At 45.3% G+C, this 17,688-nt stretch overlaps 1 protein-coding gene across 1 annotated transcript in view; it reads left to right on the top strand.

Annotated features, from left to right (window-relative positions):
• Nucleotides 1-17,688, top strand: part of NKAP (NFKB activating protein) — a 203,620-nt gene that overhangs the window by 100,238 nt on the left and 85,694 nt on the right. Inside the window, exons 5-6 of the mRNA XM_078688728.1 lie at nucleotides 3,239-3,284; nucleotides 6,275-6,390. Coding sequence (XP_078544854.1) covers nucleotides 3,239-3,284; nucleotides 6,275-6,390 — 162 coding nt within the window. The remainder of the gene's footprint in view (nucleotides 1-3,238; nucleotides 3,285-6,274; nucleotides 6,391-17,688) is intronic.

Below are 17,688 nucleotides of genomic sequence, written 5' to 3'. Positions count from 1 at the left end.
CACTCTAGTGTCAGCTGTCTCAACAGTAACAAACGTGTCAGTTGCTGTCAACTTCAGAAATGGACGCATTGCTTCCCGCACTACTGTAATTTCCGCCGCGCTAACAGCGTCAGCCCCCATGTCAGGTTCCGAAGGTGTGTTCTCACTATCCGTGGCATACCTCACTGTTAAAGCGGCAGCTTTCTTCTTCTGAAACTGGGGTCTTTGACACGTCTCACTTGCATTTACTGTTGGTCTTGCGGGGCTGCTCTTTGCATTGCTGGGCACCCCGACCTTTGCCACGGTCTCCTCCACTGGTGGGTGAGACCAATATATCCTACAAAGAGCGGGGAGAATGTTGATCAGGAACCTGAAAACGATCAGGTGACTTAATACTAGCGGGGTCGCGCAAATCATATGTGCGCTGAGTAGACTCGGGTATTGGCGAAGCAGGAGGTGACCCTTGTTTCTGCTGCTTTTTTCCCTGTTTTTTATTCTTATTCCAATTCTGCTTCGGAAAAGAGGGGTGCTCATCAGAAGATGCCACTTAGGTTGCTTCTGTGTTGCTATTTTAGCAAAAGGCCTAACACCCAAACTACTGCGGCCAATGGTTTTATAAGCCTCCGCAATGATTTTTGGTAACTGCCGGGGTTTATCGGCATCGGGGACTGCGCGCAAAGCATTAGACACTTGGAAGTTCACTGCATCTCCCTTAATATTAGCAAGGATGAGATCGGAAACAACCTCAAACGCTCCAACGAGTCTCATTCCCAATTCAACAGCTGCCTGCGCCCCGTGTTCATCCTGGACATGCTTAATGACGGAGGGTAGGACAGCCATGGACGGAGTGCCGAAGCACTTAGTATAGACCGTTCCAAATATCTTACCCCAAGTTTCACAATCAGCAACCTCTGGTATTAAGTCTTTCTGCAAACTAATCGTTAGAATCAGAAACAGGAGTCGTATTAGGAAATACTGCTTCCAGCTGGTCAAATTTCTAAGCAAGCCAAAAAGGTAAATCATCCTTATCTTGGGGCCGCTTGCCCATAACCGAATTAACCATGACTGGATTAATTTTCATCCCGGCCGGTCCAGCTGGTTGCCCCGCAGCACCAGGTGGCCTGCCTTGACGTGGCGGGAAACGTATTGCACTAGAGCCCGGTGCACTACGACCAAAGAGGTAGAAAGCACACGCAACTCATCTATAGTGACTTGGTTGTGACGCGGATGCGGCGTGTAACCGGCTAAGACCGGCCATGTGGCCCCGGGAATGGACAAAGGGCCCAACCAAACTGCCATCACCGATTGGGGATGGGTGCCATTAAACCAAATGCGATGCTGCCATGCAGAAATTGGAATCTCCAGTGTCCTATATGGGATGTAGTTTAGAGGCACAGCTGTGGGAGTATAAGTGTGAAACAGACCATAATTAGCATTTACTGAGGGAAAGGTAACCCATGAGTAGAATAACTCAAACGGGTATGCCGCTTAAGCACTCACCACGAAAACTATCGCCATGCCATCCACAGTGACGCCATACGTCTGCAAGGGAGTGCGGACGGCCATCCTACTATGTTGAGGAATCTCGACATCACCCATAGCTACACAGGAGATAAAAAGTACAATGCAAAATACTGTAGCACAAACGGGTAGTAACTCAAGTAAAAACCTTTATAAATTATCAAGCTTGAAAGAACCCATGTAACTATAGGTAGGTTAAACCGTCACCACTGTCAACCGGAAACCATAGTGAGGGTGTCATGGACTGTTATTAGCACTACTCGAGTGTCCCAAAAATAAGACCACTATGTTAGGTGCGCCATGTTGCAGGGATTCTGCTCATACACAGAACTGTGCACAGAGACCCAGGACATAAGTGAATTGTGGTGGACCAAAAAACTCACCTCAGTACCTAGAACCCCTAACTGACTAGCGTCAGTGTCACATTAGCTCTTCGTCCTATAGCAATGGTACCAGTGATTAGACAACCCAGAACATGCGACTTAGGTTACTCTCAGGAATGGTGGGAATTAAGAACACTCTTTCGTTATATTCTCATACCAGTCCACAACATGGGTAAAGAAAGAGACACAATAAAGTTCAAAATATTTATTTTAACTCCGAGCTCTAAGATGCAGTATTTTTGAGAACATAAGCAGCCATATGATTAAAAATAATACGATCATAGCATTGTTACAATGCCATAAAACACAAAAGGAGAAATCATATTATAATGATGTTGGGAACAGGTTTTATAGCACCTCCTATGCCACCCTCCCTAGCTAGGGAATATGGTTTATAAAATATAGAAGGTCTCTTAGGCTTGAATGTGGAACCCCATACCTCCAAGATCAGCAGAAGTGAATCACATCAGGATCTGCAATAGCTCTCTGTCTCTCTGGAAACGGACTTCCTTCAGCGTGTCTAAATCATGCATGCAGTGCGATATTAAAGACGCCAGAATTTCAGCTAGTTGCAGCTCCGTGCATGTTATGTCTAGTGCATGAGTTTATCAGCCCGAACAACACCGTACATTGTTTTGATAACCTTGGAGGCTTCAGCACTCACTGTGCAGACTAAGGTCGAGCTGTAAGTCCAGGGACGTTGAAAACAAGCCATTCTCTTGTGCAATTCACGCAGCCTAACTTACAACAACAGTTACATACAGTGTTGTGTGCAAAAGCAGCAAAAAGGTAAAATGGCGTTTAAACTTCTAATAAGCCTATGCTAAAATAGCAATGTGCGCAAGTAAGGCCCTGCCTTCACTACATACCCACCACTCTAATTACTTTCATATTTCACTTTACTAATTCATCACTAATCCTTTGAGCTCCGGAGTAGCTTGCTACTCGCCGAAAAAGTGCTTTGACTTGTCGGGGTTAGTAAGCGCTATATAAATGCATTTACAATAGAATACAATTAGCAAATTAAAGTATTGACTCACTAGCTCTAAAGTTCAGTTCTTTTTCGGCAAGATGCGAGTGCTCCTGTGATCAGGCAAAATGCCATCTCTCACAGTGAAAGAGTCCCAATAGCTGAAGTTGGCTAACTCATTCCTTCATGCTGTATGCTGCAGTAGGCACAATAAAGCTGTGAATGATACTAAAGCAGACCAGTAAATGAAGTGGGCCAACTCAAATCCCTTTTATGTTTTTTAAAGAAAACAAAAACACTGAAGTCACAAGCAGGAATGAGTGGTGTGTATATTTGAAGAAGGCAGTCAGAGTAATTGCATTTATGACTATTTATGTTTTTACAGATGAGGAAGACAAAAAGAAATCAAAGAAGAAGAAAAAACACAGAAAGTAAGATTATGCTGAAAACAATTTCATTGTTTCCCCTGTAAAGAGGCTACGACTATGAGAATAGTTAGAGCGCTAAATCGTCTAGGTGAATGTAGATGCAGACAGGTTGAACTATGTCATGTGTAAAATACTTGAGGGATAAAGTATTGATGGGTGTAGGTAAAGAGCATGTGCCCTTTATACATTTGCAGGCCAGAATATTCTTTTCTATTAGTAAGAACCGCAGAATGTTTTGAAATCTTCGGACTATCAGAGCCCTGTCCCTTAAGGAGTTGTGCTGAGAATGTAGTATACCAGTTCAGTTATTTTATATTTCCTGTGAGGATCTTTGACAACGTTCTTTTTCTTTAAAAAATCTTTTTACAAAGTCAAAATAGCTCTTTTGTCCCATTTATAGGTATGTTTATAAAGTTCTTTTCCTAATGTAGTATCAATTTATTTTCTCCTTTTAATCTCTTCAAATGTGAGCCAGTACCTTAGTATCCCTCCATTTTCACCTTTAAAATTATATACTCTCTTGGTCGAGGTACTCTGCAGGGCTTCCCTCTCTCACCTCCTCTTTTCTCGTTGGCCTTGGAACCCCTGGCGGCTTGGTTGCGCTGGCTGGGAGCCATCTATTCGGGGCATTCGACTGGGAGGATCGAGTTTCCTTGTATGCGGACGACATTCTGCTTCATTTGACCTCTTCCCGGAAGTCCCTTATTGTGGTATGTGATGTTCTGGCCTCTTTCGGAAAGAACTCAGGGCTTTCCATCAATTGGGGGAAATCCTTGTTGTTTGTCCTTAGGGGGGAACCCCCGGTCCCACCGCGGAACTGTCCCATTCAAATAAGTACAGTTGGGTTTCAGTATTTGGGGATCTTTATCTCTCTTGACCCCGCAGTTCGGTATGCCCGGAGCCTCCTTCCCCCTTTGCAGATGCTTCGGGGTGATGTCGCTAATTGGAGAAAACTTCCGCTCTCCCTTCTCGGGCGAGCGGTCCTTTTTAAAATGATGGCATTGCCTCGGTTCCTCTATGCTCTTCAAAATCCCCTAGATGTAGTGCCAGCCAGCTATTTCCGTGAGGTGGAAGGGTTACAGCGTAGTCTACTTTAGCTAAGTTGACGCTCCCCTGGCATGACAGTGGCATTGCCCTCCCAGATATTAAACGGTTTTGTTGGGCTTCACAACTGGCCGCCATCAATCATGGAATGTATAGCCCCATTGCAGATCCCGGTTATGCCATGGATAGATGGCTTCTCCCTGGAGGCAGTTATAATAGAGCACTGTACTCAAGGCCAGCAAGGTTAGACTTGACAGGGCCGACTAAGCATGCCGTCCGTGTCTGGCATGATGCCACGAACTCTTTGGGTTGGAGGGACATGCTAACCTTAAAAAAAGTTCAATTAATTATATTGAATCAGGTTACAATTATTTATTATAATGTTTATTATATTGAATTGAAAAATGTATAATTAGATTAAGTTCAATTAAAATAAAACACATTAAAAGTAAATAGGGCTAATCCTAGATCCATGTAAATGCCAAGATATGTTGTTTTTATGAATTTAACTTGATAAATGTGATATGTCCTATTCTATCACAAAAGGTTCAATGGCTCTTCTCAAACTCATGAAGATGCTTAAATCTTTTAAAGAGGGTATGTTGTATATCTAAAGAATGAAAAATGTTTCCTTTTTTTTTTTTTTACATATTTAGTTTAGTGATTAACCATTCACTCTTTTTTTTTGTAAAAGTTGTTCCATTCACTCTTTTTGTGTATTTGCCATTTTATAATTTAAAAAAAAATACATTAAAGCTATGTTTATACTCTCCTTTTAGTCAAAGTTCCATATCCAGTGGTAAACGGGAGACTCTTCTAAAATTATTGATACATTCTTTAATGTGAGATTAGATATTTCCAAATAATTGAGAGAGATTGGCTTCATTTCATTAAAGCTACTTTGTGACTCTGGGCGTAATACTCTTTGGATCCAAGAAATATGTCCACAGACTTGTTTAAGAGCGTAAAATATATAATAAAGTCACACACTTTTAGCAACGGTTATGACTTGTCCCTGAGGACCAAGCGAAGACTTGTTCTTGCTCCCACATATTCTAGTTTAATCCACCAGAGGAATCGATCATTGGCTATGTCACAAAAAATGCGTTATCAGTAGTTACACCACCATCTTCACTACTCGCATAGAAAAGTAGCAGGGGCCTGTAGTTTGATGCCTTCATATTTTTGGAATGGGTGAAGAGTTTTTGAAGCACTTTTTATGTATACTACTGGCTGTAAGATAGACATTTCTAAAGAATACGTTCAGCACACATTCTAGTTGTACGGTTGAATTGCATATGTTTTACCCTTCATGGACTTTCGAATCACGACTATACTCTAATTGTAATTATTGTAGAGTCATTATTTTGAATTCTTGATCGCTGCAATGACTGTGGTATCTAACGGAGACTATTTAGATTCTGTATGCAAAGGCCCACCCGTCTTTCAGGATATACTTCTGTGTTTAGTTTGTTAATTTGATGTATTCTTATACTTTTGTAAATAGCAATACGTTGGATTTTATTTTTTATCAAAATGGTAATATTCTTAGATTTGGCCTTCAATTGTGGCTCTTTTCCATAGAAATTCTCATTGATGAACAATCCGCACTGCAGCCAATACATCAAAAGTTATAGTTGTCTCAAAGAACTTTAAAAATAACTTAGAATTATACCTTGAGCAGACAATTATTGTGGCTCCTTGACTGAGACCTTTAAACTGGCAGTGCCCTATTTCTTAACTAGTGTATAAAAGGTACTAGTTTGCGGGCTTCGTCTTGCTTGTGTCTTCGTTTTAAAACAGTTTTCATTATGGGTAACCACAATTACAAGTAGGTGAAAGTTTAGTTTCTATTTCTGTTTTGAGTTTACGCTGTGACCAATGTTGCTTTTTTTAAAAAGAAGTGAATGGGTAAAGAAATACGCATTTCCTTTCTTCTAACTTCATAGAAAGAAGTCAAAGAAGAAGAAAAACAAGAAGACTAAGAAAGAGTCCAGTGACTCCAGCAGTGAAGAGTCTGATGATGATGAACTACATGGTGGAGACCTCTGGGTTGAGAAATCAAGTAGGTTTTGCTGGTGTAAATTTACAGGGCTTGATTGGCAAAAGTCAGACATTTAATCAATTGTAGGTCCCTCTCTCCCTCTCTTCTTCTCTCCCTCTCTCCCTCTCTCCCTCTCTCCCTCTCTCACTCTCTCACTCTCTCACTCTCTCACTCTCTCACTCTCTCACTCTCTCACTCTCTCTCCCTCACTCTCCAACACATCCACGCACCATACTTAAAGCCCTGGCATTCTAATTCAGACACACACAGCATTTCTGAAATCTGTGTAGTCTTAATGATTTTATTGCTCACCTTGACAGCAGTTGCCACACAGTCATCCTACATACAATGACAACATATCTATTATCTTATTCCTTTTGTTCAAACACAGTATTATACAACTCTCAATCATGGTAATGTGCAGACACGCACATTATTACAATTCACTTTGGTAATTCCCTTTAAATCTGGCACATACAAATTAGCAACTATCATGCTTACAAATTCCAACATGCACTCGCACAGATCTGCATGCACAAAACACACATTGACCAAAATCATTCACACCTGCCAACTGTGTATGAGGCCTGCAAATTAACCCCTCAGACACACGCCACCAGAAAAGTTCTAAGACCACATAGGTGCACATAAATGGGTAGCATACACCTATAAATAAACATTCACAAAGACCCACATATGCATGCTTTATTAGGTTTTGCTGGCAATGCGTACGAAGTACGCATGCGCTAGCAAAATCCTTATGTTTCTCTGTTTGGGTCGGGTATCCCGCCCCCTCCTCGCCCCCTCCTCCCATTGGCTAGCTCCATAAATGGAGGCCAGCCATTGGGAGCCGGATCTGTCCGTCAAAGGCCGGACCAGATTCGGGGGCGTTCCCGTGATTTTTTCCCTCTCCGCCCCTCTGTGCGCTCATCTCGGCGGTGGGCGTGTTGTTTTTTTTTTTTTTGTCAGGGTGTGTTCTCTCATTCCGCCGAAGATGGCGCCGGGGGCCCGTCGACTTCTCTTTGCTCCACGAAGTCCAGGTCAGTGCTCTGCATTTTTATTTGATATCCCGCCCCCCTCCCGCTGCCCGTGTGTGCCCCGTTCCCGCCCCTCCCCCCCCCCCGTGTTTCCGGCCGTAAATGCTTCCGCTGCCCGTGGCCAGGTCCCGCTGTATGCACTCGTCACTCCTCTACCCGTTTTTGTTGCTTTTTACCGCTGCCTCGGCTCCCGTTCCCCCCCCCCTACCGCTGCCTCGCTCTCTGTGTCTCCCGGCCCCGTTCCCGCCCCCCTACCGCTGCCTCGGCTCCCGTTCCCGCCCCCGTACCGCTAAGGCTAGAGGACCCACCATTCGAGGTGCCTTCTCTCTAATCTCATATCTGTAGAACATTTGTAAATCAACATTCAAACTTTTGGTTAAATGTGTTACCAGTGACACGTCAATTCATCACCATTCTGCCCTAGCCTCTCTTCAAATTAAAGCCATCCTATACTACAAGAAGCTCCAAGACTCATCTCTTCTGAGCAACTGTCGAACCAAGAAGATTAATTACCACATATCGAAGTCTCAAGTTCAGAAGAAGCTTGAAAAATGTTGCTGATTATTCATTCCTTTGCGTGCTCGGTAATGGGTCGCACGGTCAACGTGAGGAGGGGGGGCGAGGACACGGACGGCGGGAGGGAGGCGGAAAACGTGTACAGGACAGCGAGGGGTGCAATGATGCACCATATTGCCACTACGCATGTTCAGGTTGAAAGTGTTACACTGAGCATGCGCTCTAGAGCATCATCTCTGCTCCGAAAGTGCCCGGTTAATTCCAGACTGAATGAGATGCAGGAGATGCACAATAGGTCGGAGCTGGCAGGTGTAAGAGCCCGTTACATTCCGGATAATTATAGAGGCGGAGTTTTTCGAGTTTGTCTGCCTAGCCTAGTTGTTTACTTTCTCCGTGTTCGTACTAGGTGAGTGCTCCTCCTAATCCGTTATACGGTTTCAGGGGACGCTCTGAAATTCGTCTTGAAAATTCCAATAAACAGAGAAATGAACGGCCAAGATTCAGATGAGGTAAGTGTGATTGATGTGCGTAGAAGCTTTAACATAATAACTTCAGAAACGACGTGCCAAGCGCTGTCCTCTGTACTCCTAAAACACCGGGGCAGGCGATGGGCTAGTGAGTCGATATTTATGTAACGCAAAACAAGCAAATAAAACCCCTTCCAGACGACTGCCAAAAATGCTGAAAAGCAGAAAAAAAGATCCTAACTGTAACTATTTTCGTCTCTTTTTTTTAAAAAAAACAAGGACTTTTATACGTATGGCCACATCTCGTTGTGTTACAACCTCGGTAGTGCATTGCATACATATATGATTGTAGCGTGCTTTCCACTGGTCGCGTACCTTTGGTTTGTAGCTGTCTGTCCTTCTTCATGAATTAAATAATCTAATTTCGGGGGGGGGGGGGAATAAAACTTGCTTTACACATATATCAAATAAACATCAGAAAGTCTGCAAAAAAACAATTTCGAGTCGCTCTCTGTGTCTCCCGGCCCCGTTCCCGCCCCCCTACCGCTGCCTCGGCTCCCGTTCCCGCCCCCGTACCGCTAAGGCTAGAGGACCCACCATTCGAGGTGCCTTCTCTGTGAACTCTCAACTATTGAACTTTTTTTGTTAGCACTTTGCTCCTTAATAGCGTGCTTGGAGCCAGCGTTTCTTTCAGTCATTTGTCTCCCGCCGTCCGTGTCCTCTCACGCCCCCCTCCCCCCGTCCGTGTCCTCTCCCGCCCCCCTCCCCCCGTTCGTGTCCTCGTAATTTAAGTACACAATGATTGACAGCAAAGCCACAGCAAGTGGATAGTTGAAGCAATACAGTCCCATCTGCACAGAAACCCACCCCCATAAAAATACACAGCAAGATTGGTAATTAACATGCCTACAGTGAGTGAACTATTAGACAGCAGGTCCCACCCCTCCAATTACATACACATCAGCCCCATCACTCAATGCCGCAACCAAAGGACTAGAAGGAAGGGCAACCTCGGAGGACCAGAGAAAGAGGGACGGTGCTCCACAGATGCATCCGCCACTGAATCAATAGCATAATTCCCCATACACCACTGAATCAACAGCATCATCCCCCATAGAGTAAACTAACTTGCTGTCCCTGGGGTATGCTGATGTAACATTGTGTCCCTTAGACGTAAGTGTTCCCACTGAAGGGCACAAGTCCTAAAAAAAAAAAAGAAGCAAGTTCGGCAGTTTAAAAGTGACATCATGGCGTGTGACATAGCACATGGCTTCGCAGGATGTGACATCACAGGAAGTGGCATCACAACTCATGACCTCACAGTCAGTGACCTCACAAGTGGCATCAGATCTTGAGCCCTCACACATATGTTTAGCAGATCTCAGTTTTATCTAGTCCCAGTTTTGAATGAAAGTAGCAAAGAGGGACGATTGGTGGCATACCACACAGGATGACGCAGCATACGCGGGAAGATAAGAAATTCCCTTCCCCTCACGTGCCCCACCAGTATCCATCGCTGCCGGCCTCCATCTGTGCAGCTTCCAGTGAGGGACCGCGTGCAGACACCCTAAGGAAGTGTTTCCAAACTGGAGATCCATGCAGGAGGCTCTCTGCAGGGGCGGTGGGAAGGGATACCTTGCAGGGGGTAGTGTGAGAGCACTTTGTGAGAGGGCATAGCCATATTGCACTTGTGTGAGAGGACATGTTGCGTTGGCTCTGCATCGAGGCCTGTTGATGAGGCATTGTTGTGTTCTTTTTGTATAAAACCATTGGGCTGAAGATTAATGTACAGGGCAGTGTTATGTAGAGCAGCACTGTACGAGTTCGACGTCCTAGGGACATTTACAGATCTATCGTGCACAGGGCTATTATGCATGGGTGTGGTGTAAAAGGTCTAATGAAGGAGTAATGTACATAAGACTTTTTGTATAGGCATAGACAGCAGCATCGATCCACGAGTTTTGTGCAGTGGTCATTGTGAAGTAGCGCCAAATAGTAAACTTAGCGCAGCTGCAATGTGTTGGTTTCTTGCAATGAAGCATGATGCAGGAGCATCATGCAGGGGTATTTTTATGGATTTTTGATGTGCAACATGATGAATGGGCAATTTGTTTCCTTTGAAAACTGAATTGTTTGCAAGAAATATTTTCACGTTCGACATATGCCTCCATGCATTCCACAAATGTAAAAAGTAGTTTACGGCTCATGTTCATCCTGAGCTCCGAGTTTATGGCCTGACAAATGGCTTTGGGGAAAGCAGCCTTTCCAGCCCCTCCCAAATGTAAGCAATACATTGAAGTAATTTTTTTGGGCATGAACACGGGGCCTGGTAAGGTGGACAACAGAGCAGATTGGCAATGGAATGAAGCATGTCTAGCCTTAGGTTGCAGTCTGTGTAAGTGTCAACATTTGGAAAGGAAAATCCCCCAAGAGGGCCTAGCCTAGTGTTTGATGCAACCCTTGTGACCAGGCCAGGGAGTTTGCAGTTGTCATCTGAACTTTATACTATAATTTATGCGTTACCATTATAAGATGCAGAACTGAAGTGGCTTTTTACTTGCAGGAAGTCATAGAATATCTTCGGAAAAATAGTTGTACATTTTATTTTTGTTGGACTGGAATGAATGGCAGCGACTGTGTTGCATGTCATTATGTGTTAATTAGTACTTACTGCAATATATCTAAAGGCTTTACATATTGCAATTGCTTGAAAACTCACCATTTGCCGACTCTTTTTTCAAACTTTTCGCAAGGGGCATCCCCCCCCCGAATACCCCTTATGACGGTTGAGATCGCTCGATACCAGCAACTCATCCCAAACTCTTCCGCCACACCACTTTCAAATGTCACCAGCCGCCACTGCCGGCCATAATTATTTGAATTATAACTAAAGCCCCTGCCTGCCTTGCTAGCCTTGACCTGCCCCTGCCTGTCTCGCGCATGCCTCTGAAGCTGCAGGTCAGGCCTCAGCCCTTCAGGTGAGTCAGAGTCTGTCCGAGTTCTAGGTGCTTCCATTATCTTTTTGCTGCACTATTCACTTTGGTCTGGTAGATTTAATGTTTCTTACCTCGCTGTGTTTTTTCCCTTGTTATGCCGTCTTATATTTCTTGTTTCCCTCAGTGTTGGCTTTTTGGTCCTGTACTCCGAGCGTTCAAGTACCTTTGCAGCAGATTACTTTCGGCCAACTTAGATTGATTTCCAGAATTAGCCATCGAGAAATTTTGATCTGGGATTTAGGAAGCATGGATTAACAAACTAGGCCTTGTTGAATTTCCTACCTTATTTTTTTTTCTCTAAAGTTCTTCTGTTGGGTTAATTGTAAAGTCGACAGTCAGGCATGTTTGTTTCTGTTACATCCCCTCCACCCCCCCAACGTTCCATGTTATTTTGCTGGCCTTACCACAAGAGATCTCCTGGTTATCTGCAGTGAAATAATGGAGTTCTGATAGGCAGAGCTCTTGACGGTGTGCCTGAAAAGCATCTGAATAGTCCATTATTTTCATCTCCATTGAATAACCTACCGATTGTGACAAAGAGACGATTACTGCATTAGTAGTGACCACGTGTCGAGTCTACTAGCTACACCGAATGTTAAAAAAGAAAAAAAAATATTTTAAAAGTGCGAGACAGAGTTTAACATTTGCTTTGTGTGTTGTCTTAAATTACCTGTGAGCGTTGCTCAAAGCGTTCACAAATGTAATATTGCTATGTATTTGCTTGGTGGTGTTTGGGTGTCATGCCCTCTGATCACCTGTCGAGTTAATTCCAATAGAATACATTAGACTAAGACCAGGTCGCGCCTGCATTAGCCTAGCCGGAGCTCTCTGATGGCCGCAGAAATCAGCCAAGGAAAGCGTTTTCCTTTAGAGCCACGGTCCCTGGTTCGATCCGGGGTATTTGCTAACAGATAACACCTCCGTGGCATCTTTCTGGAAGGGGGGGGGGGGGAGTTGGTGTTGTTTACTCATTGCACAGGCCCTATGTATTTTACTCTCTAGGGGCTCGCAGTGTGTGGATGGGGGCTCGCAGTGTGTGGATGGGGGCTCGCAGTGTGTGGGGGGGGCTCGCAGTGTGAGGGGGTGCTCTGTGTGTGGGGGGGGCTCGCTGTGTGTGGGGGGCTCTGTGTGGGTGTGTGGGTGTGTGTGGGGGGGGCCCTGTGTGGGTGTGTGTGGGGGGGCCCTGTGTGTGTGTGTGTGGGGAGGCTCTGTGTGGAGGGGCTCTGTGTGGGGGGGCTCTCTGTGGGTGGGTGTGTGTGGCATTTGCGAGAGATTAGGCTATTGCCATTGTAAATGACAATGCCATTTATTTATCTGTTTTCAAAACGAACACATAAATAAAAAATGTGTCATTTCCAATGCCAATAGCTCTAACTTTTACAAAGGCAAAACCGTTGCATTGTAAATGCTTGTTTTTAATGTGTGTTTGCAGATGCATAGACTGGGAAAGGTTGTGTCAGCGGAGGAAGGCGATCTTTTTTTAAATTGTTTTTAATATTTTATTTATTAACAATAAACAATACAGTCATGTATTCTGGCTAGGTATAATATGATACAGAATTTTTGCTGGAAGTGACACAAAAGCAGCACAACAATCATTTATAATAATACAATTCTAAGGGGTTCTTGGAGACTACAGTCGATTGACAAAATATACGTAATTGATATTTCTATTGACTGAATAATAGTATCTTGGGCATACAAGTCTGTCTTCCAATACATATTTGGTATAGGTTACTGAAAGGTTTCAGAGCAGCTTTGTTCTCTCCTTCTACTTCCCTGTCTCCTTTCACAATAAATACTTTTGGCCTGGGCCCCAAAAACCCTTAGGCCAAGCCTGGGGAGGGAGCAGTTCACTCTAAATGTCAGACTTTGTGTTACAATCCATCATTTCTGTATGCCAGTCCCTTATTGTCCGTATTGGGCCTCTGGTCCAGCGCATTGCAACATGGCACTGGGCAAGCAATAACCCCACTGCAACAAGTTTTCTAACATTTTTATCAACCTCTTTATCATAGCCCAATAAGGCAAGCAGCGGGCCAGGTTCAAGGGAAAAATCTGTTATAGCACCTAAGTCACAGAAAACCAATTTCCAAAAATTTAGTATCTCTGGGCAGTACCATGCGATGTGTATAAAACCTGCTTCTTGCTTATGACGGGCCTGACATTCTGCTTTGTCGTGTAACCCCTAGGGATGAAGTCTCTCCAGTGTATAATACACTCTGTTTACATATTTAAAGTGAATTAGTGGGCGTGCACAATTCAAGGAAACCCGCATAGTCCTATTGCAAAAATATTGCCAACATTTATAATCAATGGCTCTGTCAAGCTCGCTGCCATTCCAGGCATGCCTTCATCAAGTGAGGCCTCCTAGACTCATGTGCAAATCCATAGACTCTTGTCACCAATTTAGCAGGGACAGCTGTCTGTATTAAAAATGAAAGCACTGGCATATCGGGGGGTCCCTGCATATCATCCCCTAGCAGTTCATGCAAGGCATGTCGGGCTCTGTAATATTGAAAATGGGTAAGTGTCAAAGTCTCACATCCTCCATCTAATATAGACTCCCAACTGCGTACAACTCCTTCATGGAAAAAATCTCCCATCTTGGTTATTCCCAATTTGTGTAGGGCCTGTGCGACCTCTCTCTCGCCCCACCAGTAGCCATATCCACCATTCCAACAGCTTCCTTGGGGAGTACAGGAAGGATCAAGCTTGTTTCTCCAGTAAGTTCCGCAAAGTATGTGTTGTTGAATTTAAGGAAACAAACGTGCTATGTCACAGCACCGGGACACTAAATAGCGCCTGAGGAAGTGTGTGAGGATCAGCAGCATCCCTCTTGATATCTCATTATGTAAATATGGTCCGCGCATTCAACCCATCCATATTGTAAGGTAAGGACGTCTCCCCTATCTCTTGGCTGTTTGCCAGCCCAAGCCAATTTATTCAGCAAAGAGTGGATAGTAACAAACTGGGTCCGTGGCAGAAGCATTGGAATATTCCGAAACAAGAATAGGAATCTGGGGAGCACAACCATCTTCATAAGAGAGATGCGTCACAGTAAGGATAATGGTAATTTAATCCAGCGAGCCACATCATCCTCTAGTTTGTGGACCACTTTCCAAACGTTTTCTAGCATTACTATACCTGGCTCCTATGTGAATTTGTATACCTAGATATCGCACAGAATCGGTCTTCCACTGTAGAAGAAATTCTAGTTCTAGAGGTCATGGAGGGAGTCAGAGAGAACTGGGACAAGTCTGACATTTTCCCTCTGAGTCCTGATAGTCCTCCGAAACAAACCACCTCCCTGAGTATAGGCGTAAGATGTCTCTCTGGGTCGCAAACATACAACAGCGTGTCGTTTGCATATGCTGAGATAATTAAACAATAGTCCAGGAGGTCAACCCCCTGTGTCCATGGTACTCTCTCAAGCCGCATGCTAAAAGCTCAACCACTAACACATATAATAAGGGTTACAATGGGCATCTCTGTCAGGTCCCCCTTGTGTTCATAATTGGAGATGAGACAATGTTGCTCACACGAAACTTGGCCAGAGAGGCTGTATTTAACACCGTAACCAAACGCAGGACACTTCGCCCACTCCAGTTCGGTGAAGCATTGCCCTCTTGAATGTCAACTCTATGGAGTCAAACGCCTTTTCGGTGTCTAGAAAAAGTGCTACAGCTCTAACATCTGGTTCCAAGCATTGAATAGCAACAAAAACTTATCTAAAGTTATATGTTATACTACGACGTGGCACAAATCCCGCTTGTTCCGGGCGAAGCACCAGAAGCACAATTGAAGCCAGTCGATTCGCCAAGACCCTGGCAAACAATTTGGTGTCCACATTTAACAGTGACAAGGGTCTGTAAGATGAGCAGTTATTTGCAAAGGTCACAATCCGAGCTTTTCTCATTGAAGGAGACATCATGTCAGCGTCAACCATTTCCTCATAGAGTGTGACCAGATGGGGTATAAGTAATCAATGGTAGGCCTTCTAAAAGGTCACCGTGAGGCCATCGGTGCCAGGAGCCCCACTAACTCGCATATACGTAAGAGCTGTACGAATCTCTGCGGGGTCAACGAAGGCCATAAGGTTTTCGTTGTTCTTTGGTTAGCCATGCCATGTTTATGTGCTCCAGGTAGTCCGAAATGGCTTCCTCATCCGGAGGTTTACATGAGCTAAATAAATGGGCAAAGTATCTACGGAACCTATCAGCTATGTGTTCTGTGTCCTGCAATGGTTGTCCTTTCTCATCGTGAATTTCCACAATTACTCCTGCTTCTCTTTTAGGGCGCATTAAGACCGCCAGGGCAGCTCCTGGACGTTCTCCCTGCCCAAACACTCTAGCAGTTGCATATTTGCCAAAGTCTTTAACTTCACTGTCAGCCTTTCATAGTATTCTTCAAGTTTCACCTTGATATCTTTTAGTATTTGGCTATTACCTGAGTTTTGATTTTCTTGCTGTGCTACTTCCCTTTCCAGTCTCAACAACTTATCGCTCAAGGACCGGAGTACTCCTGCATGTTTGGAGATTGTTACACCTCTTATACATACTGTAGGACCTGGGGTCACCAGATCACCGGGGGTAGCCTGGCACAAGCAGGTAGGCACCCGAAAGCTTAGGTGTTAAGCGACTACTCAGCACACGCATCCACTGAGACAACAAAATGCACGCAATGACAGAGACCACACCTGTAGGTTTGATTCAAATAAATAAGTTTTATCTAAGATCAAGATCAGGGACGTCAAAAATCACAGTAGTAAGAACTCATTACCTTTCCTTAAAACGCATTTCTTTCATTACGTAGCCATAAATACATAGATAAATAAATATTAAATAGTAAATAACGGTAGGCCTGACTTCAGCCTTGCTCCTAGTTAGCACCTGCAAGGAATTCCAAATCGAGACATTCAAATAGGATTGCATAACTTAGCAGTAAACATTCCTTCGCTGCAGGAATCAACATGTCATTAACTGGGGGCAAAACATTTCCTAGCTGCAAAGATAAGCAGTTCAACAGCAGATGTAGCTCATTTCACAAGGCTGGAATAAAGCAATTCATGAACTAGAAATAACCCTACAGTAGGTGAGGTCCACCATTTCAGCAGAAACTCATAACTATTTCATTAAGTAAAATAAGTCAGTCCATTAGATAAGCATCAGGCATATAAAACATTTCCCAGTGGTCACTGTAACAATCTACATCTCTTTCATGGCCTTCCTGATAAGAAGGGGGTCTCTGTGACCGTTCAATAGGGCCTAATTCCTATTCTGGCCCAGTTCAGAGGAATTTGGGGCCAACGGCGCCCAATCCTAGTTCTCCCGGGGGGAGGGGCAATCTCGGGGCCTCCTACTGTCTCCCGGGAGGCCCCACGTTCACTCCGGCTGCCGCCCTCCTCCCCCTGGGGTTACCTTTGGATCTTCAGCCTGCTCGGGGCCCTTGCGTAGGCTTCCAGCGAAGGGGAAGGCTCGTGCTCTTGTCTGAGCCCTCCGGTACAGTGTGGGGCAAAAGTCCCAGGACTCCAGACGCTTCCCAGGCTCCGGGACCGCTGAGGTTAGAGGGCGCACAGTGAACGCACCGGCCGCAATTTGCAGCCCGGCCGGCTAGAGAGGTACGGCCGGGATGGCCAATCACAGTTAGCAAGGGCGGGGGCACGGCCTGTGACGCGGCCAGGCGCCCCTTCATGTGATGCGAGTGCGGGCACCTCACTGGGCCTAGTGAGGCCTACTTTACGTTGCGGCGGCCCTCTCCTGGCTCCGAGGGCCGCCGGGACAGTACCAGAGGCCGCAGCAGGATGAGGCGGCCGTAATCCTTTGGACCCACACAGCACAAGAGGAGTGGGGCCGCGGCGGTGAGTGCTCTCGCAGGATAGCGCTTCAGGCCTAGCGCACTACGGGGCCGGTTGACGTTTGTAGCGCCTCAAGGAACGCAGCGCTCAGGAGACACGGTACCGGGGCACAGGGCAGGACAGCGCCTGAGGGACAGTAGCGCTTCTAGGACACAGCGCGATGTCAGTCAGGGAGGCGCTCGACGTTGAGGGTGCCTTGGGGGCAATTGGACAGCGCTTGGAGGCCTTGCAGTTCTGAGGTAGCGCTTAGAGGTACTCAGCGCGATGTCAGTCAGAACACAGCGCTCTCAAGGGCACAGTAGGGAGCGCTGGGTAGGCAGGCGATATAGCAGTCTCTACAGTAGCACTTCGTGGGCATAGCGCTATGGGGCCATCAGGGAAGTGCAGACAAAGCAGGACAGCACTGGGGGGCTCAGGTCGAGGCATGGGGCGCCGATATGTCAAGG

The sequence above is a fragment of the Lissotriton helveticus genome, chromosome 4_1, assembly GCF_964261635.1.
Source record: "Lissotriton helveticus chromosome 4_1, aLisHel1.1, whole genome shotgun sequence".
NCBI classification, from domain to species: Eukaryota; Metazoa; Chordata; class Amphibia; order Caudata; family Salamandridae; genus Lissotriton; species Lissotriton helveticus.
The sequence above is the reverse complement of the archived record's forward strand: the minus strand, read 5'-3'. Positions and strand labels throughout refer to the sequence as shown.